The 22,534-nt window shown below is 42.2% G+C and overlaps 2 protein-coding genes across 8 annotated transcripts; one reads left to right on the top strand and one right to left on the bottom strand.

The window, feature by feature from the left end:
- The first annotated feature begins 717 nt into the window (after positions 1–717).
- LOC308285829 (dual specificity phosphatase 28-like) lies at positions 718–6,787 on the top strand. Its single transcript, XM_080726720.1, has 2 exons — positions 718–1,191; positions 5,196–6,787. Exons 1-2 carry the CDS (start codon positions 817–819, stop codon positions 5,307–5,309), a joined length of 489 nt encoding a protein of 162 aa, XP_080582846.1. The 5' UTR covers positions 718–816; the 3' UTR covers positions 5,310–6,787.
- A 2,315-nt stretch (positions 6,788–9,102) lies between these two features.
- Positions 9,103–20,043, bottom strand: LOC308285633 (vitamin K-dependent protein C-like). 7 transcript variants are annotated; one of them, XM_080726461.1, is made up of 10 exons: positions 19,970–20,043; positions 19,526–19,584; positions 18,869–18,952; positions 18,038–18,195; positions 17,608–17,632; positions 16,734–16,844; positions 14,466–14,606; positions 13,725–13,843; positions 12,874–12,991; positions 9,103–10,882 (listed from the first exon to the last, which is right to left on the bottom strand). In XM_080726461.1, exons 3-10 carry the CDS (start codon positions 18,936–18,938, stop codon positions 10,290–10,292), a joined length of 1,335 nt encoding a protein of 444 aa, XP_080582587.1. In that variant the 5' UTR covers positions 18,939–18,952; positions 19,526–19,584; positions 19,970–20,043; the 3' UTR covers positions 9,103–10,289. The 7 variants fall into 7 exon arrangements, with proteins under 7 accessions (XP_080582587.1, XP_080582585.1, XP_080582584.1 ...); XM_080726459.1 differs by having other exon boundaries at positions 18,869–18,975; positions 19,970–20,036; XM_080726458.1 differs by having other exon boundaries at positions 18,869–18,975; positions 19,526–19,611; positions 19,970–20,018.
- Between the last annotated feature and the right edge of the window lie 2,491 nt (positions 20,044–22,534).

Below are 22,534 nucleotides of genomic sequence, written 5' to 3'. Positions count from 1 at the left end.
GGCGTGTCAGCGGGCCTTTAAGTGGCCTGGCTATCACAGAAATATAGAACAAAATCTTATCCAACGATAACAGAATATTCTTCGTTTTGGGTCTGAGAGGCTAAAGGTGTCAACTGGTGGTCCGTGGCGCAACTATAACCACTGCCAACTTAACGAGGCTAGCACTAAGACCCAGGGAATGCCTGCCCTATCCTGTTCCCATGGTAAATAAATATAGCCAGCTTACAGACAGTGTGGCACACAGAGGTTAGAGGCAGGCTGGAGCACATTAACTAAACAACATCTTTATTTCACTGGCTGCCGAGTGCCAAGGGAGATATGCATACATTATCTTAACATACGTGAATAGCATGTGTTTGACAGGTCATAGCCTATACAGGGATACTGTATTATGCTTGGCAGATGTGACTGACTGACTGACTGACTGACTGACTGACGGACTGACTGACTGTGTCCTTGTTATGCAGAGTGACACCGAGTGCATGCATGCGAAGTTGTTGTAGTTCTCTGGTCAGTGCTGCTAACTATTCAAGTATAGAAATACTTAAACCTTGTGGGATGGACATTGAATTGAGTCCCCAGTGAGAGTAGAGGGGTGTTAAGTCATTTAATTGGGGCCATATGAGGGGAAAACAATGTATAGGCTGCTATTGCTTTGGTTTTGAAGTTCTGTGGGCTATTTTAAGAAGAGAATTTGACAGCTGAGAGGGACACACACGGGCTAGAGAGAGCAAGAGACTCTCGGTCACACCATCAGCGGACAGCTCGCACTAGAAGCGGTCGGGTCGCCACCGCTCGCTCCCCGGACGGACCACCATGCTTCAGCTGTGCAAGGTGACCAGGCACCTGTTCATCAGCAACGCTCGCTCGGCCTGCAGCGACGAGCTCATCCAGCAGGAGGCGGTGACGCTCTGCATCAACGTCTCCAAGCAGCAGCCGTTCCCCGCCGCGTCCAAGTCGGCCTCCTGTCCGTCGCTCGCCGCCGTCGAGCTGATCCGCGTGCCCGTCTACGACGACCCCAACGAGGACCTGTACCGCCACTTCGACCGCTGCTCCGACGCCATCCAGAACCACGCGATCCGCGGCGGCCACAGCGTGGTGTACTGCAAGAACGGACGGAGCCGCTCCGCCACCGTGTGCGTCGCCTATCTCATGAAGCACCGCAAGATGCCGCTGAAGGACGCCCTGCAGGTGGGTGGAGAGAGAGAGGCTGTTGTGTTCTCTCAGCTCTGGTGGTCCAGGCAGGGACGAGGGACCTCATGCAAATAGCTGCTGTCTGATGATCAGAGCAGAAGAAAGTACCGTAGTCTAATCAGATTTTATATTTTGAAGTGAATGAAGGCAATCTAAAAAAAAAATAAAAAAAATCTTGAAATGTTCATATATTCTAGATACATTGCACATTCGGTGAATTATTCCAAAAAAATATATTTTTTGATTTTTATGGCATGAATATTAAAAATATTACAATATTACACGAGACCAGTCAAAACAAGGATTTATAATAGAGAAATGTCAGCCTTCTGATGTCAGAGCTGCTTGAAGTCCAGTGGGAAGTTTCCGACTTTCCGAAGTCAGTTATTAGGGTGCTGTGGCATTTGCAATGCCTTTTTACAAAATATTTGAATTTTCTGAGATTGATCTATAATGTAGAAATACTATTCTGAACTTTATGTGCTGCTGGGCAGATTAACCTAAAATAAAAGGCTACATCATTATTGATCACTTAATTTATGTTTTGCATTCAGAATCTATATCTGCAACATAAACTACACCTGTTAAACTAAAACTGCAGTGTTAAGTACAATGTTGCCTCCTCTAACATGTAGAGAAGCATAACGTATCAAGAAATATAAATATTCCAATAAAAGCACGGCTACTTGAGGAAATATAACTTTCCATCACTGGATCAGGGACTAACACAAGGTATGGGGACACAGGGACGTTTTATTTTTAAGGGGAAGTTTATTTGATTATAAACATTGTGATGCTGAGAATTATTAGTTGTTCCATACCAGAACCATTGCGCTAGTGAGAATTTATTCTGAGCATAAAAAAGCTTTAACATTCACTGCCCCCTTTGCATGTGTACAAGGTATGTAATTGCCAGACAACTCCACCTGGGGAGTTGCGCCCCAGGAAATAGTTATATCTAATTTAACAACACCCTGATGTACAATAGTTACTCCAAAATCACAGGTTTGTCTCACAATATTAAGATGGGCAGAAACGTGGTTACAAATGTACAAAAAGCTTTTATTAATATAATTTCATAGTATCATCAATGTCATCATAAAATGAATCCAACCAAAGTTTAAAAGTCAATTACAACTGTGAGCACCAATAAACACACATGAGCTATGCAGGCCAGCACTGCATCTGCATGGGGGAAAAGGATCGAGAGGGCAATGGTACACCAAAACACAGCAAATGGAAAATAAGCAAACTCAATAACAAATGAATAAACCAATAAAGGGGGGGTGGGGGGTTACCATTACCACTGGGCGGCCCAGTACCGGTCCTGCAAAAAGAACTGTAAATCAGTAGCCTACTTCAGTGAAATATAATAAAACCACATTTCCTATTCTATGTTGTCTATTGGCAGAAATGAACACTTAAAAATGCTCTTGTATACATTTTAAAGGACTTAAGAGCATGAAAGTGTTGCAAATTTTGGTTGTTTTTACTTAAAGTATGTGTGGCAGCCAAGTCTTGTTTTTAATTTGTTTGCTTTTAATTGCTCAGTATGTATTTTAGGCCTACAGCAGGCTACATTTGTTTTCTTGTGCCAAGAGGGCACTTGGCCAAATGGCCAGGTCCCTCTCTTAACAATGAATACAAACATACAGTATCTCAGTGAGTGAGGTCTACCTGGTTAAATAAAGATTTTATAAATATACGATACAGCAATCTTGTGGAATAGGAGACCTTGTGTGTCTTGGAGGCAAAAGAACTATACATAAGTATTGAGTGTTATTGGGTACTTACCGGTAAGTACACATTTGCGGTATCTTTACTGGAGTATTTCCAAATTTCAACACTTTTACTTCTACTGCACTACATCTCAGAGACAAATATTGTACTTTTACTCTACTACAATTATTTGAAAACTAAAGTTACTTTGTAGATTCCGATTATTATTACAAAACATATACTTGCAAGCTCACGGCTCGTTGCGATGTGACACGCTGTGAGCTTGTAGATCTGCCATTTTCATACATATTGAAAAAGTGAAATGGGCCATTCTGCGTAAAGAGTAGCCTAATTTTGGTACTTTAAGTATATTTTGATGCCAATGCTTTTGTACTTTTACTCAAGTACATTTTCTGCACTGGACTTTTACTTGTAACAGAGTATTTGCAGATTGTGGTATTGATACTGGACAGGTACTTGAGTACTTTCGTCCACCACTGCTGAAAAAAAACTCACTGGCTTAGAAAGCCTGTTCTGTAATGCTGCAAAGTCACAGTCTGGATCTCAATGACAGTCATATCCTGACACAAGGCTGTCCTCAATAATGAACATACCCGCTGGCGCTGACTCATCATGTATCTGGAGGCAGGCCTCTGCTGACGTACAGTGATGTACAGTAATTTAAAGACCTCTTCGCGCTGTCTGTTTGTTTCTGTGTCCTACAAGGACATCTGTAGTTCACGAAAATCAACACGATTTGATGGACGCGCACTCTATGTACCCAGACTCTATGTAACCAGAAAGAAAATGGTGTTAAATGAACTCTAAGATAGACAGACAGATAAACAGACAGACAATTATTGAACCAGTTGTCATAGCAGCACCACTGTAAGAATGAAACAAAGATACAGTCAAGTACAGAATAAGTAGAACACTAGTTAAAATGAGATAACAATTACCAGTAAGACTCCCTAATAGGGAGATAAGCGACCGTCAGGTCGCAGCGTGATTTTAGGGCAAAATGTGTAGGAGTAGTGTCCAAAAATGTGCTTGAAGAAATTGGCCTGTTGGTGGCGCTATATGGGACAGATCCATATTGATGAGATGAGTGTAGACATACTGTGTACCGATTTGCGTGATTTCAGGGCAAAATCTGTAGGAGCAGTGTCCAAAAATGTGTTTTAAAAAATCAGCCTGAAGGTGGCGCTATATGGGACAGATCCATGTTGATGACATGAGTGTAGACATACTGTGTACCGATTTGCGTAATTTTAGGGCAAAATGTGTAGGAGCAGTGTCCAAAAATGTGTTTTAAAAAATCGCCCTGATGGTGGCGCTATATGAGACAGATCCATGTGGATGACATGAGTGTAGACATACTGTGTACCGATTTGCGTAATTTTAGGGCAAAATGTGTAGGAGCAGTGTCCAAAAATGTGTTTTAAAAAATCGCCCTGATGGTGGCGCTATATGAGACAGATCCATGTGGATGACATGAGTGTAGACATACTGTGTACCGATTTGCGTGATTTTAGGGCAAAATCTGTAGAAGCAGTGTCCAAAAATGTGTTTTAAAAAAACGGCCTGAAGGTGGCGCTATATGGGACAGATCCATGTTGATGACATGAGTGTACAGAATAAGTAGAACACTAGTTAAAATGAGATAACAATTACAAAGACAATAGCCTCACTAACATGTGACCTTGCCCTCTGGTCTGGTCAGGTATGAACAGTGTAGGCCAACAGTAGATAGAAATAGAGGCACATGTGCATTCTTCTATCACCAATAAAAATGCCACAGAGAAAGACTTCTGGACGTCTGCATTTGCACTGACCGGACATAAATGCCATGAACCGTGATGATGCCGTTGTGAGGACTAGCTGACACCAAGTCAGGAATCTGAGACCGCTCTCCAATACTCCCTGCTATTCAGCATCAGAAATCTATGCAGTGTTGCTATCAACAGTAAAAAATGCTTATACATATAGGCTTATACTGTAGCTATGTAGTTGGATATAAATAAATATAGAGATAGGCGCCGGTATAATGTACATTCAATCTCCAGTAGTATGTGCAGGAGTGTTTGCAAGACAGGTCCATTTGGTTCCGTTTCTACACTCTCTAACACATTATGTACTGTTGTTCTAAACAAATCTATTGTTTGTTTTTATTTTACCCCAAAGATCTGAGGGGGAACGTGCCCTCTCTGTTTCTATGGGCATGACACCATTAGTAGTGGTAGGAGTAATAACTCGATGTGCTGTCGCTTCCTCTTTTGCAGAAAGTGAAGACGGCTCGTCATGTGATCGCCCCCAACGCCGGCTTCATGGCTCAGCTGGAGAGATATGAAACAGAGCTGAAAAAGAGACGCAGAGTGCATTCATCACCCAACTAGTAGATCCACTGAGATCACGGCTGCTGTCCCTCCCCCCAGAGACAATCTTACCTAACCTTCTTCTCCAACATGTAGTACCTCAAAGTTGCTCACCCAAAGCCTTCAAACCCTACTGTAAGATGTCTTTAAGAGCTCCCATTTCTACTCAAACTGTGCACCTCCATAAAGGAATCCGCTTTTCATCTAAGTGCTTAAAGAGAAAGTTCACAGTGTTTGTAAGCACTTAACTTGGTTACTCTTGCCTGTGCGAGTATACAAAGAAATGGCATTTTGTTTGAGGTTGACCTAGTTTCAGTACAGTACCAAAAGGCTCTCTGAGAGTATGGTCACACTAGCACCCTTTAAAGTCCCTTTTTCTTTAAAGCCAATGAAGAATGACTAATAGGTGACGGCATACTGTTGCAAAAGGGGCCACCTTTAAAAGGTGCTTGGTCATTGTGCTTTTTTTGGGAAGAGCTGAGCGAATTAGAAACTTGAGAGTAGTTTAACTTTTTAAGAAAGGGCACATACTTTGTACACGACATGGGCTGCTTTTAAACAGCTGGCCAACCACGATAAACTGTGTCTGCCATCTCGAGACAGCTGGCTTTACCCTCCACAACAAGTATTCAAATTGTCCCTTTAATAGTCCCGAGTAAAGCTCTTCGTCCAGAGTGAGCTCCTGGACAAGGTGGTGATTTGCCCCTGTACCGCTGGTTGTATAAGCGCAGGAGGATGTCTTTCGTTTTCAGAAAAAAAGCACTCCAGGCAGCACTTTCTCTTCACAACAAGGGGACAGTGCGAACACGCCCTGACACAGCATAAGCGAAGGGAGAGAAACGTAATACAGCACATAGGGTACAAGATCTTGACCTTTGCCTCGACGAATGATTCATCATTCTCTGATGACCGTGAGGGTTTATTTTTCCTCGCAACACCTCAGCTGTTTATCGTTGTCTTTTTTATCTCCTCTCCTTGCCTTTCAGAGTAATTGCTGCGCTGTACTGGAGCGGTGTCAGCTTTTACCTCTGCTCAGAAGCACCTTCACAGAGTGACGGTGCATTTAGGCAGAACACTGTGGAGCCGTTGGCATTGTTAGTTTTGAAGCCACTTTCACTTTAACCTTGTCCTTAGCCATGGTTCTGCTGCAGCGTCTCTAGGACAGTGGTTCTCAACCTGTGGGTCGGGACCCAATGGGGGTCCCCATATGACAGTGGTCCCCATATGACAGTGAAGTGTCATTTTAAGGACTTTAAAGCCTTTTTAACACCTCAAAAGAAAAGAATGAAAAAAGAAATTAGATCATTATTGCATCAAAAGTAGCCTAATCATCAAACTATACTATAAAAACATTGGCCAAATGGTCAAATAATATAAGAAAGGGACAAAGATTTTGAAAATAGCCGAACTAAAAGTCTAGATCTACTTCTTTTCCTCAAAGTTGTGAAGTTGTGAGCTTGTAGATCTGCCATTTTTGCAATATGTATCTTTGGAAACATAATCAAACTAAATGTAATGCCTCAAATCCTACAATTCCAAGTGCTTGTCAGTGTGGAGGGTCCCCAGTTCAGATATGATTATTTTGGGGGGTCACGGCCTGAAAAGGTTGAGAATCAAGTATTGCTTTGGAATGAGGTCCTTAGAATGCTAAACTGATGTCATTACAGCAGCTAGGGGCGAACTTGATATACTATCCATGTATTGGTATACGCAGTAGCTCTACATTATGTACAAAGAGCCATCAAATATCTAAACTTCTGTTAGATAAATGCACAGGATAGGTATTAAAGCAATAAGTTGTACTCAGGTAAATTCTATAGAATAAATAAAGTACACAAGCCATAAGATATAGATTCATATGCAAGTTTGGTTTCGACTAGATTTATTCAGATTATGTCTATCTATAGCTCAAGGACAGGTACACGCAGATTTATGAAGTGCAATGACGTACTCTGCTTGTTGTTTTATTTTTAGCACACAGGAGCAGAGCCCAGACCACTACAGTAGCTGACCAGGAAATATGTTTTTTGCCTTTGAATTAGTTTGTCTCTTACTGTGGGCAGATATGTTTAGGCCGCATACTGTGAAACATGAGCTTACTTTTAGGGATTAAAAAGCGGTGTAGATGATAAACTATTCTAGGTACAATAGGTTAAGCTTCTACAGATTTTTGTTCTAGTCTTCAGCATAATGTGTAAACTCAGGTCTTACCTTCTGTGCAGTGATTTGCAGTGTTGGAAAAAGTACCCAAATTCTTTACTAAAGTTAAAAGTATCAATACCACAATGTAGAAATATTCAAAATGTACTTAAAGTACCAAAAGTTAAAGTAATCATTATGCAGAATGTCCCATTTCAAGTTTACAAATGTGTAAAGCTCTTTTGAAAATAGCAGATCCACAAGCTCACAATGTGTCGCATCGCAAGCTTGTAGATCCTCTATTTTCAGATGGCCAAAATCCATATAGGGCTGAAGTCATTGAAGTGCGTAATACAAATCTACAAAGTAACTAGTAACTAAAGTTTTCAAATAATTATAGTGGAGTAAAAGTATTGGAAATAATCAAGTAAATACAAATACCTCTGAATTGTACTTAAGTACCATACTTAAGTAAATGTACTTTACACCACTTGAATGTTTATGGTAATATAGATAATATAGGTATTATATTGATATTGTGATATGAGATTTGATATCATCTGGGATTTTGGATATTGTAACATCGTAATATGGTATAAGTGTTGCCTTTTTCATGGTTGCAATCATTTAAGTCTTATTTTATACTTAAATAAAAAGGTCTAATGTAATCGTGACAATTGTGATATAACGAGGTGTTTGGACAAAATGAAGGTGATATTTGATTTTGTTCATATCGCCCAGCCATATCGGTCACACGACTGAATAACCATCAGAAAAATAACCTCACGTTTCTACATTGAAGAACTGAGCTTGCTAAGCTTGTAGATGCAAGACTAAAGAATGTGTGAGGCTAACATCAGCCTGACAGCATCACAGTAGGTCTATATCCAGTGTGTATATACTGTAGATTACAGCTTCAGCCTATTCCTTTTGATCACATGTAACAATGACTAAGTGGATGTATGACTAAAAATGGGAGTGATCAAATAAACTAAACTAAACTAAGATTAACTGTATTCATCACTGGCCCTTCCTTCTGAAAGATAGGTGGTGCTAAAGGTGATTTGCATAATAATTCATAATCCGGGGCGGACTTTAGATATAGCATGACCCCTTTTAAAAAAAACAAATAATCATTATTATGTTGTGGACAGATTTTATGTCTTAAAACAAAATGAAATAAAGGTTGTGTGTCCATTAGCAAGTTGACATTTCTCTCTTCTTTGTGTGCCCTAGAGTCTGTGTTGCTCCTCACAACCACCTGGAGCAACTTTATTTGAACCTACAGTAATATTTAAAATCATTATTGTGCCTAGTCTGTCTGTATAATATTCTGAATCATTAACATATACTTACTTACTTATCTATCTCTCTCTCTCTCTCTCTCTCTCTCTATATATATATATATATATATATATTTATATATATATATATATATATATATATATACCTGTATATATAGTGAGAGAGAGAGTATGTATATATACGAGTATTGTGGCAAGAATTTGGGGATTTGACCTAAGGGTTGCACTAAGGAGTAAGGCCGGCATGTGGTCATTATGGCATCCTCAGCAGATTCCATGAAATATCTTGCTAATTTCCCAGAAATGTGAATCTCTGTGTTGATCATGGAATAAAGACAGCATTAACGAGAAAAGAAAAAAACAGACATACCTTTTAGAGATAGATTTTTTTTTAATTAGAAACCTGTTTTAAGATCAACGTGGCAAGGATGTGTGTGAGGGCAGTGGTTCTCAACCTTTTTTTCAAGTTTGATATGCATTAGCTTGTGATGTCTTTCTTATCTTTGGGACAGCAATCTAATTACTGTAAAATCCTTGTTAATTTAAAGCAGCACCATGTAACTATTTAGCATAGCAAATTATGTCCCACAAATACAGCAATAACATATAAATATAGACTCAGGGGGGATCCCTGCTAGGGGTTTGACTTTATCATGTATAAGGGAGACAATGGGTTTCATTCTAGCATTTGCCAAGGCACATCCTCGCTGGACATGCTTGCAGAAACTCTAGTAATTTGTGTCCAAAGTGGCCACACTGATACCCAAAACGACATAGTGCTGCTTTAACCCTGAGAGTGTACAAATCAACCAGCCCATTTAGCTTGGATGACCCCAGACTTTGAAAACCAGGGCCTTTAATAGTGCATTGTTTCTCAAATGGTAGTATCTCTAGGTTACAGGAGGGAATGTCATGAGAGAACGTGGAAAATGCATGAATGTATTTTACTGCTATGTTCGATAAATGTTGACATACTTTGGGTGAACCAACTGAACTTTAAAGTGTTATCCCAGTTAGACTTGAGGCCCATTCTAAAAATGCCTTCTAAATCCTACCAGTCTTTCTGAATTTTGTATACTGCCCTACAAAGGTGAAGTAACTACGTTTTCGGACACACCGACTTAATTGTGTCGCCCAAAGGTCAGATTAGCCTTCATGATATTGGGGGATGAACACTTAGCTCAAGAACAGATATACAATCAGTGTATTATCACTTATATGCCGTTATCTCATTTGGCTGATCAGCTGTAACACTTTTAATCCCATTATTTTGTAAAATTCTCATACATAGTTACTGCACTCTGCCTTTGTAGGGCAGTATAGCCCAGATCTAAAATGACACAGATGCTTTTCCGACATTGACCTCAAAACTGGACTTAGGCATACAGAAATGTTACGGGCCACAATTTAAATACATCTGCTCAGGAACTGCAACACTCAAAAGGTGGGTCATTACTTATCATTCATTCATAGTATCACATTTCTCATGCAGTTTTGAAAGCTAAACCTGGTCTGGTGAAGCCCCCCCCCCCAAAAAAAACAAACATGTGAGACCCCGTTAGAGAACCGGGCGGGGACCGGACGTCTTGTCCCAGTCTTGGCGTATCTGATCGATCCAGTCGTTGTAGTTGGACACCTTGGTGTAGATGCCCAGCTTGTCCTTCTTGCCGCAGCCCTCTCCCCACGACACCAGGCCGATCAGGAACCACGTGTCCCCGTACAGGGTGACCATGGGGCCCCCGCTGTCCCCCTCGCAGGCGTCCACCTGCTGGCCCAGGACGCCGGCGCACAGCACGTTGCGGGTGATGTTGTGGGTCATGGCGCGGGCGCACGCGCCGCGGTCCACCAGCGGCACCTTGATGACGTTGAGCGCCGAGCTGAACTTGCCGGTGGCCAGGTCCTCCTTGCCCCAGCCCGTCACCACGGTGACCGTGCCGTTGAGGTGGAGCACGCGCTCGGCCATGCCGCGGCTCGGGAGGCACGCGGGCACGATGTAGTTGGAGAGGGGGGCGGGCGTGGCGAGACGGAGCAGGGCGATGTCGTTGTCCACCGTGTCGCTGGTCAGGGTGTAGTTGGGGTGCCGGAAGATGCCGTTGGGGGCGACCGCCAAGGTGGCCTCCGTCCCCTCCTTCTTCCAGCGCTCGTAGTCGCCTGCAGTATAGTGGTGGGTTTAAAAACACCACGAGACATCGTTATAGTCTCATGCGTAGACAGAAGATAAGAGATCTCTGTTTATCGATGTCTGGGCAACAAAAAAATTCTCCACTAACCCTCCCTGTATGGGCTAATCAAAACTCAAACACAAAAGGACCCCAATTGAAACAAGCTCAAAGCTTTTTTGAGGTGTTGATCCTTTTAGTTCACCTTGTACCAGTGAACTGTACTGTCATGAAACTGTACCTTATCCTATACAAACTTCTAATAAGTCTTCAATCAATCAATCAATCAATCAATCAATCAATCAAACAAAATGTAAAACAAAAAGTCAAAATGAAAGGTGCTAAACTTGAATAATACTGCTCTCCAACAACAGTTCCCATAGACCATATTCACACCGTGGCCATCTTGGATCACATGACTTCCTGGGGTAGCAGCCTGCACAAGCCTGCATTACAAACCATTGTGAACAATGGAGCGATGGTCCCAAAATATGAGTTCTGTTCAACCAATTTATTTTTACAAAATTGATAAATGGGCAGATGACAACATCATCATCCCCAAAATGATTAAATAGAAGGGTATTATCGACAATATTCATGGTAGTTAGGCTGCAACCTTACTGTGTACAAAGACTTGCTATCTGTGCAGTGCTTGCTCCACTATCATATTAAAGGAGCTATAGTCAACTTTTTCTTGAAAAAAGGATGCTAGTCTAAAAGACTAGAATGAAGCTTATTTTTCTAATAAAATATTTTCGAAACATTATTTTTATTTTAGCATCCGTTTTTCAAGAAAAAGTTGTAATATTAATAATATGAAGGCAGAGCAAGCACTAGTCTGCATACTGTAGCAAGTCTTTGTACAGAGTAACACTGCAACCTAACTACCATGAATATTGTGGATAATACCCTTCTATTTAATAATTTTGGGGATGTTGATGTTGTCATCTGCCCATTTATCAATTTGGTAAAAATAAATTGGTTGAATAGAAGTCATATTTTGGGACCATCGCTCCATTGTTCACAATGGTTTGTAATGCAGGCTTGTGCAGACTGCTACCCCAGGAAGTCATGTGATCCAAGATGGCCACGGTGTGAATATGGTCTATAGAGTCCAGCCTTTAGCCAAGCGCTGAGCCAGCCGTCATCACCAGCTTGTCCAGCCTCAGAAGCATCCCTGTCAGTCACGCTGCCTCCCCAGCAGACCTGTCAGTCACGCTGCCTCCCCAGCAGACTTGTCAGTCATGCTCCCTCCCTAGCAGACCGCAGCATAAAGTAAAACACCTGCACCATCTGACAGCACACATCAAAGGACCTGAGCTGCCCTCAGCAGGAAAAGCAGCGTTATAAAGTTTGCTGACAGCACCATCACCGCCACCACCCTGAGTACAGACAACGATGGGACGGTCTACAGCGGTGGTTCCAAAAACCTTTTGGCTGGTTGACCCCCAAACTAGACTTGACCAGGTAACGCCTGGTCACTCCATTTAGATGTTGGCTATTCAAAAACAACAGATCTGCAAGCTCACAGCTGCGGGCTTGTAGTATGTGTTATTATGCTATTTTTGAGCGGTGGTCAACCGCTCCTCAGAATGGCTTTGTCCGTGGCTATGTGGCGTTGTTAGTCCCTAGCATGGCAGTGCCGCTGGTGACCAAGTGGTGGTGTTGAGTCACACACACACACACACACACACACACACACACACACACACACACACACACACACACACACACACACACACACACGTGCGCACACACGCATGCACACACACACACACACACACACACACACACAGCAAACACCACCGCTCAGTTTACACGGGTGATTTTTCTACGCTTTTTGAAGAATATCATATAAAATGTAATAATTTATGTTTATGTTAATTATGTTAATCTTCTCTTCTGTGGGTCCCTGGCACAACAACCTTTTAAGATGCATGAAGACGTTTGGGAAACCCTGGAGTAAAGGACTGCTTGGCTCACCTAGTCTCACTCTGAAGCTGAGGCTGCCCTCCAGACAGTGAGCTGCAGTCAGAACCCAGCTCTCATCGATGAGAACTCCTCCACAGTGGAACCTGCCTCTGGCATTCAGTAACAGAGCCTATTGAAACCAAGCACAGGCACGCGCGCGCGCGCGCACACACACACACACACAGAAACATTTTAGGCATTTATGTCCACATAAAGGAGATGCATACAAGGACACACATATTATAGGTGCAGTAAGGTTATATTCACAAAGTCATGCATGGCATATACTGTATCTTCATGATACAATAAGCATGTCTCTGCCATACTGTATGTGGCGGCTGCCAATTATAGCGGAGACAGCACAGTTCTTTGCCAGCCTCTTTACCTATTTTTTGGGCATCCCAAGTTGTTGGAACTCTCTAACAACCAGTCCTAGGCTGCCAAATATAAAAAGTAAACAAATAGTCTGCACGTGTGGCCCAGCTCTGAGATGTGGTAACGTAGAAGTTATAGTTATTTAATGACCTTGGTCATGAAAGCTTTCTCTTGGCTAGGGTCAAAGGTGCAGGCTATCTCTAATACAGACACTTCTCTGGACTTCATCAACCACAACAACATCTGGTGTATTAGCTGACAAAGATGCAAAGATGTCTGAGTTATCACAGAGATGAAACATGGATGGAATGACTCGGGGGTTTGTACATTCTCACTGAGGGTGCATGATATTTTGATATGTCCTTTGCTATGAGTTCCACACACACGCACACTTTTCTCTCATTTGGTGTTTTTTCTATGACAGTATAGTTAAACAGAAGCAGCAGGTTTTGATAAAGTGACATTAACTGTGAAGTGAGGTTTTTTACCTGCCAGGGGCTCTCCCCCTTCTTGCCCACCTCCCCTCCCACCATCCAGGGCAGCAGGCCTTCCACCGGCCCGTCATACGACGTCCTGCTGATCAGGAGCTGACCACACGACGAGCTTCCTGAACAGGAGATACCAGTGGTGTAAAGCAGTGTTTCTCAAACGTTTACATTTCAAGGTCTCCCCTTAACTCTGACTGAACACAAATGGAACGAACTGGACTCCTGGTTCCTTTTGTATACTGTTAGAGTTACAGACTTGTATGGGTCAATTTAGACCCCTTTAAAGGTAGGGTAAAACAGCAGTGGGAGGAATTCATTTAATTAAGTACTTGGAGAAAAATGTGTGAAATAATAGGCTACTCTAAGTGTAAGCACTTGAACCCCAGCGTCCGTACTATGGTGGGAACTTTTGCCAAGAAATAGCGTTTTGAGCTCCTATAGTGTGTGCCAGCGGCTACGTCATTGTAGTCCTTAGCGGCCATTTCTTGGGACAAAACACAGGTGTTTCAATTGTTTGATGATTGCATAGAACTAATGCTATAGTCTAATCAGAACACTTGTGTAAGGCTGTGTTTACCCAAGAAATGGCCGCTCTTAGAACTACATTTGGCACACCCTATAGATCCTATTTTGGGCCTAGATGGAAAGAAGGCTCTCCAAGTACACTTGTAAACTTGAACTATAGCGGGTTTAAGTGGTTTTAAAAAATAAAGAAAACAAAACTTAAGTTAATTGTCTCACCAGCGGGGACACAGGTTTTGCCGTTGTCGCTGAGTCGGTAACCTTTGATGCAGCTGCAGGTGCGTCGCTGGCCGCCGCCGTTCTCTGTGCAGTCATGGTCGCAGTCACCGTTGTTAACAGAGCAGTTAGAGGCCGTGCTGGCTGCGGAACACATGCAATACATTATGGAAACCTTGGCTCAAAAACCTTAATAAGCTTAATATCTCCAAAAGAGAAGAAGCTGTGTGTTCCAATGGGCCCAATGTAGTTATTGTTTGTTTATAGACAGTCACAAGCTCTTGTCAATACTTTTCATTGGTTCAATGTTTAACCCACAGACACACTTAAAGGACAACTTTGTTTTTCGTTTTTACAACAAGGGTTCATGTTTTAGATAGAAATTAGAGAAAGGAAAGATGAGTGTTGAAATGTACTGCTTTCTATTGTTCTAGAAATGTTTATTTGAGTGGGCGGGGGCATGCGTATAAGTGATTTTAGACAAAATAAGCCGGCGATTTATTTATTAATGTTTACTATAGTCCTAGCTCCCAATAAGTCACAATCTCCCATGAAAGTCCACAGGGCATCTTGGGGATGGGGGAGGTGTGACCATGAATGTTGACGCAACACACAGAGAACTGTGTGTAGTAATCATTGTTTACCTCATGCTTCCCGTTCCCAAGATGCACAGCGATCTCAAAACCTCCACCGGCTGTCTGTCAGTCTGTCAGTCTGTCAGTCAGTCTGTCCGTCATGTCACACTTTTCCCCAACTCATATCTCCGCTACCGTTGCCCCAATCCATGCCAAACTTTGCACACACACTCCTTGCCTGCCAATCCACAACCTCCATCCCTCCAGGGACCCCCGGAGCTCCAGGGACCCCCAGGGACCCCCTTCCGCCGCTGCCAAAAAGTGCAAAAATGACCAAATTACCACCCCAACGGCGCTGTTCACGGGGAATTCCCAGGGACCACCGATTCCTGGTGCTCCAGAATGGATGCAAAAGTGGTCGCATCCCCTAGTGGAGGACCCCGCCACTGCAGCGCACATAAAATGCCATAACTCTGGCTAGGAGCGAGCCGGGGCCGGTACCCACACATCCGCCTCGGCGGTGCCAAGAGAGCCATCTGTGAATCTGTCCCATATAGCGCCACCATCAGGCCCATTTTTTCAAACACATTTTTTGGACACTGCTCCTACAGATTTTGCCGTAAAATCACGCAAATTGGTACACAGTATGTCTACACTCATGTCATCAACATGGATTTGTCCCATATAGCGCCACCATCAGGCCGATTATTTCAAAAACATTTTTGGACACTGCTCCTACACATTTTGCCCTAAAATCACGCTGCAACCTGGCGGTCGCTTATCTCCTGATTAGGGAGTCTTACTGGTAATCTTTTCATGGGCAGATGTGACTTTTAATTCTCACTACATTCTATCTAAAACATGAACCCTTGTTGTAAAAAAAACAAACACAGTTGTCCTTTAAAGGAGCATTAAACCCCAGGCTGATTTTTGTTGTTAGTGCTCCAGTTCGGATTAAAAACAACGGCAGATTAAAAACATAGCAGACTGCCTTTTAACAGCGGGCGGCCGTCATCCGTATTTTCCAGAAGTGTGTTATTTGTCAGTGGGGCCCGGCAACTACTGGCGATATAGCAGGCGATGAGGCGATAGTGGAAAAAGAAAGCCCAAAAAGAAAGTCAACATAATTAAACATGATAGCTGCATTCTAAAAAATGCACACACACACACACACACACACGCACACACACGCACGCACACACACACACACACACACACACACACACACACACACACACACACTGTGATTATGGGACCTGTAGGACCTGTGTGACACCGTCGCGCAAAGTATAAATGAGGCATAACCCCATGGAGCATCCTCTAAAGCTACCCTCTAAAAGCCTTATCCTACACTTAACCCCAACCCCAATCTTTTCCTATTTCATGGGTTGCATTTGTAGTCCTACACGGGCCATGTTGAGGGCCAACACAGGTGTTCTGATTGGCGTAGTATAGAACATTAGTTCTGGGCCAATCAGACAAATTGAAACACCTGTGTTGGTCCTCGACGTGGCCGTTTAGGACTACAAATGCACCTCACGAATTGTAGGCGTAACTGTAAAAATATTGCTTTTAAACGATAAAACAACCATTTCTCCTGTGAGAGCCAGGGAGATGGTCCTCACAGTGTCCACGGTGATTCTCTCACACTTGTGGCCCTCACAAGCTGGTGTAATACAAATGCGGGGCTACTCACGCTGGTTACAGTATTTCCCCTCATAACCCGGGTCACAGCTGCAGGCATAATTCTGGAATTGATCAACACAGGTCCCATGAGCACAGATGTTTGCAATACATTGGTTCCCATCTGAAAACACAACATGATATTTTGAGTCAGTGGTTCTTCTCACCTGTGGGCCGGGTCCAGCTGGTGGACCGTATAAGGGTATTGCAAGTGGGCGCCCAAATTGGCATTACATTATGATTTGAACTACTAGTCCACTCCTGTGCCTGGGGGGTGTGCACAGTATCTAAGGGATTGAATGTAGGAGTCTCAGAAGTAATGTTGGAGTGCCTGTTGGGCAGATCTTTATGCCCATATACCGGTATGGTGTTCCTTGTTGGAGTGCCCGTTGGGCAAATCTTTATGCCCATACATGGTGTTCTGTGTCCAGGCCAGTCTTGTGATGTCAGTACTATGATGTCAGAGTAGCATTCAGACAGACGGTTACCATAGCGGCGAAACTGTGTAGTATCAGTGATGTCAGCAGTCAGCATGCAGATGGTCAGACGGACGAACAGACATTCGCTAAATTATTAGTTAGATAATAAATAAATAAATACATAAAACATGAATACATACTTTTAAATGTATTTTTTTTTTAACCTTGAAGAAAAGGTTTTTTGTTATGCCAATAAATAGGAACTATACTATGTATACGTAAGTATGCAATGAACGAAAATGCATGCGGCCCACCCATCCGACCACTGTGTGTGTGTGTGTGTGTGTGTGTGTGTGTGTGTGTGTGTGTGTGTGTGTGTGTGTGTGTGTGTGTGTGTGTGTGTGTGTGTGTGTGTGTGTGTGTGTGTGTGTGTGTGTGTGTGTTTCCATACATACAACTTTGTCTTACCTATGTAGCGGGTCCAGAACTCCAGCTGTGGGTTCAAAATGAACAGTCAATGAATCATTTCCATCCCTTTGTAGCATATGATACCATTCACTTTACAGTCTTCTTTGCACCTTTTAGTGAATACTAACTTGTTTAACTACTCACGTATAGGTCCCCAAAAGGACAATGAAACCAGAAAAACTGGTTCCGCATAGGGTACTCATTATGTCCCGATGAGGAGGGAGTAAATACATCAGGTTGGGGTTGTTGGGGTCAAGTTAGTTGCCATTTTGGTTTAGTTGTACAATTTTAGTCGTGTCCCGACACTCCCGACAAAATAAAATAAAATAAAAAATGTTTCGAAAAGTAGCCAAAAACATGTTTTATGTGGAATGGTTATTGTGGGAAAAAAATATACAGAAGGTCTTAGCGAATATAGCGAAGGTCTTACTGTGGCCTCCCTGGTCTGGAAGATCTCCCTGGCTTCCTCGAAGTCACAGATCTCCTCATTGCACTCCCGCTCCTGGTCCCCTGGTTTGAGCTCCTCCAGGAAGGAGTTGGCCCGTCTGGCCCTCAGCAGCGTGTGGGCCTCCGGTCGACTGGAGAACACTGGACACATGCAGCCAGGAAGAAACTGTTACAAACTGTACATTTTCTACAGTAACTTGTTTGTACCTCAGCCCTCACTACATTTCAAAGACAAATATTGCACTTTTTTCGCTGCTTGCACCTGTATAAGTCAGTGACAAATAAAAACAAAAACGTCTTAAATCTTGGAAGAAGTCCAAGATTGAAACGCGCCATACTTTTTCACAGTAAGACGCTTGTTGGCTGCTCAAGGCATAATTCGGTTCCCTTCTTCCCATACTTTCTTCCCCCTAATAGGTAACCCCTTTCTTACATCTGACTCAAGTTGATTTTTTCACCATTGACGGAGTGCCCTGGAATTCCTTTCTCTGTAAAAGTCTGCTGTCTACACCTTTGGAATTTAGCAGTACTTCTTTGAAATATTTTTGTCCATGCAACAATGTGTTTCTGGGTTTCTGCTTCCAATTATGATTATGAACCACTTGTGTATTTACCTCAGTGATTCTCAACCTTTTTTAATTCCAAGGACCCCCAGTTTGCTATGCATTAGGTCACCGACCCCTGTTTCATCAAACTGTTATAATCTCTTGGACCCCAATCCACAATGCAAAATCCTCAGTGTTAATTTGACTCTGAGAGTGTACAAATGGAACCAAGTTGCAGGTCCACTTGGAGCATCCAGGTGGTGACTTACCTGACACGCTGATAACCGACGTCCAGCACAGAAGCAGCACCACTGATGCACAGAGGACGAAGCCAGCCATGACATCAATCAAACCTGCCAGCCAATAGGGGATGTGTCTGAGAAGAAGCCAATCGCTTTTCAGTTCTCCGTGTTTAGATTTACCAAGTGTTTATGCTATACAGTGTAAAGTTTACAGATGATTCATGGCTACAGTACATCAAGTGAATCTGTTCCCGCAGCATTCCTGGCAGCATATAGTTTTACTGAGATTGGGGTTAGGTTTAGGCATGGGTTTACTGAGGTTAGGATTAGGGTTAGGTTTAGACATGGACCATCATTTTACTGAGGTTAGGGTTAGGCTTTAGGCATAGCGCCTCTGGGAGAATTCAGCTCAGGGACACTTCGACACATATAGCCTGGGCCACAGCTCTACCACGCCTTCTTTTTTTTAAATGTCACAATTGATTCCATCTAGATTTTGCAACTACATTGCTTGTACATATGTTCTACCGTAAGGCTGTTCCATGAATAGCCTAGGCCTACTGTAAAAAGAAAGGTTGTTCCATCCATGACATTTACAGAAGGGAGTATTGCTATAAATCCCACAAATAAATGCAAATACAATAATTTAAATGGAATGCAATGCAATTCAAATGTACAGCTCACCAGAACAGCAGCACAGGGGAAAATGTTCACGCTTTCCTCAATTCTCCTTTTGATTGTCACTCGAGATGAAAACAAAAACTCAGAATCTGTCATGTGGAAAAGGCCTGAATAAACAATACTGATGAAACAGTTCTTGATTGTACCCTGATAACCTCTGGCCAACACAGTCCAAATCACAGACAGACTCGCAAACACAACCAAACACACACACACACACACACACACACACACACACACACACACACACACACACACACACACACACGCACACACACTCCCCGATTATCATCATTCATTTGAAATCGTGTAACCTTTTGACACAAGATAATATGAATCAGGGTGCCATCTTAATGGAATTGGAACATAACAAAAAAATAAACATTCACATTTAATACATCAGAACAACTAAGCATAATGTGATTTATTTAGCTGCTGGGTACTTACATGTGGAGAGTTGCGGCAGGGACTCGATCTGTTGCATGGGCTGTTTAATCTGAGTTAATGACTGACTACAGATGTTTACTGACAGTCCAACAATCTGAACTCCAGCACTGGCTTCCTTCACACACGCCTCCCCTTTAAACTGTCCTAATTTAACACAACGGTACATCCGGGAACTTATCGCATACACATTATGTGTCAACCACTTTACTATAACTTCTGCTATAGGCCTACCTGGTGCCCTGATCTCAATACAGTGAGTCAATAAAGGAGCTATAGTCAACTTTTCTTGAAAAACGGATGCTAAAATAAAAATAATGTTTCGAAAATATTTTATAAAAAAATAAGCTTCATATATGTGTTTCAATTCAAAAATGACCACAAAAAGCGTAACATAATGATAAAATAATCATTTTGGCCATTGTCGGGCCGACACTTTGTTTACATCCTAGTCTAGACTAGAATGTAAACGAAGTGTCGGTCTGACAATGGCCAAAATTATTATTTTATCATTATTTTACGCTTTTTGTTGTAATTTTTTAACCAAGTTAAAGGCTCTTTTCCACCGGCAGCGATAACGATGACGATAACGATTTAAAAAAGTGGGTTTTCAATTGAAGTGGATCGGCAGCATCCACCCAACACCGATAAAGACAACGATAGCCGACAACTACATCGTTAGGATCAACAACGATGTGGTTAAGATCACAGTGATATGGAACTGGGTCTCTGACAAACAGCTCGCGATGCGCTCTGCGCGAGCGGCTGTTAATTGGCGCCTCTTCACATTGATGTCCGATAACTTTATCGGACATCAATGTGAAGGCATAATTATCGCTGTGATATTTTATGGCTATCGTCATCGTTATCGCTGCCGGTGGAAAAGGGCCTTAAAGGACAACTTTGGTTTTTACAACAAGAGTTCATATTTTAGATTGTAATAAGAGAAAATAAAAGATGAGTGTTAAAATGTTTTCATTTGCTGCTTTCATTTTTTTTTTTGCGAGTTTGATTTCAGTGTGTGGGGGCATGCGTGCAAGTAGCTAAATGTCTTTTTAGACATAATAAGCTGGCAATTTCTTCATTACTATTTACAGTAACGCTACAAGATCACATCTGCCCATGAAAGATTGCGGTGCAACAAAAAAAAACATACATTTTTAATTTTATTTTATTTTCTCTAATTACAGTACAATCTAAAATATGAAGCCTTGTTGTAAAAAAAACAAACAAAAAAACAAAGTTGTCATTTAATTTCAGTGAGCGACAATCATAGATTAATAAGTGTTTAATGAGTGCTGATACTATTAAGAGATAATTTTTTGCCAATCAGCCTTGTGTGTTTCGGTACCCAGCATTGTCAGAGTTTATTGTGAGGGTGAAATAGGCTCCCCCCATTTAATTATTAAAACATATAAACACATTTACAATAATATTTTAAATATAAGAAATCATTTTAAATTTCAGATTATTGTTCAAAGACAACAATTATACATTGTGAGCAAAGAACAGAAAATCCTGTAATAATGATGGGATATCCGTAGCCTAGTAAACTGACTCCTCCCATCTTAATGAAGGCAGGAAGAGTCTGGTTTACGAGGCTAGGATATCCGTGGCTTCGTCAAATACAGAAAGAACAGCGTCTAGAGTCTAATGTACATGTTGTTTATTCAAACGTATAAGAATGTCCTTTAGGATCTTGATGGTATACACAAAACACCCTGACACCTCGTCGTCATCACATAAAAACACACGCAGAACAACACACTGATACCCTATTAAAGCTGATATAAGTATAGTTTTCTGCTGACATAAGCCGATTTTTTGACCATTGCTTATTTATTTGTTTTATTAAATTCAGATGGCTAACAATGCTCCCTAAATAAATCTCCATAGCTATTCTTTTATCTGTGAGAAGCTCTGTCATTGGTCCAGAAATTTGTGGCCACTTGCGCCTAACCAATCAATGTGCCTCTTGTTTCGGATTGGTTAGACCTGTCTGTCAATCATTTTAGCCCCGGGTCGGCCGGTTCGTGCACCAATGAGCTGCTAGTGACAGAGCTTCTCACAGTGGCCCCCACCCTGTAGACAATATGCCTTCCGGTGTGTTCCAAGATTTCTAGCGGAAGTCTGCGTTTAACGGACGTTACGTCATGCGGTGCGGGTCTGTTTACATTCCCCAGCGAAAAAAATAAATAGATTGTAGCTCTTAACTCACTCTTAATAGGTGTAACATTGCTTGAATCAATGTTTTTGTTTGTATATTGTTTATTGCGAGCGCAACCGACGGAGCAGGAGACGTAGACCAGAGTTAATTTCGTGCAGGGAATACGTTTGCAGGAACACCGCACCGTGAAAAAAAATACAGCTTCCGGTGAAATTCCTACGGCGGAAGTTGAACGCTTTCTGCCTTCTATTGTCACCAGGCTTTTCTCTTCGGAGATGAGTAAGCCTGGCTACGCGAGGCTAAGTGGCCCCTAGGACGTTTCACAGAGACTTAGATTTCTTTAGGGAGCATTGTTAGCCTTCTGAACATAATAAACTACAATAAAAAGATTGAAATAAGCA

This window comes from Nannobrachium achirus (genome assembly GCF_963921795.1).
Source record: "Nannobrachium achirus genome assembly, chromosome: 5".
In the NCBI taxonomy this organism is placed as follows: domain Eukaryota; kingdom Metazoa; phylum Chordata; class Actinopteri; order Myctophiformes; family Myctophidae; genus Nannobrachium; species Nannobrachium achirus.
Note: the sequence above shows the minus strand (reverse complement) of the source record. Positions and strands in the feature narration are given on the sequence as shown.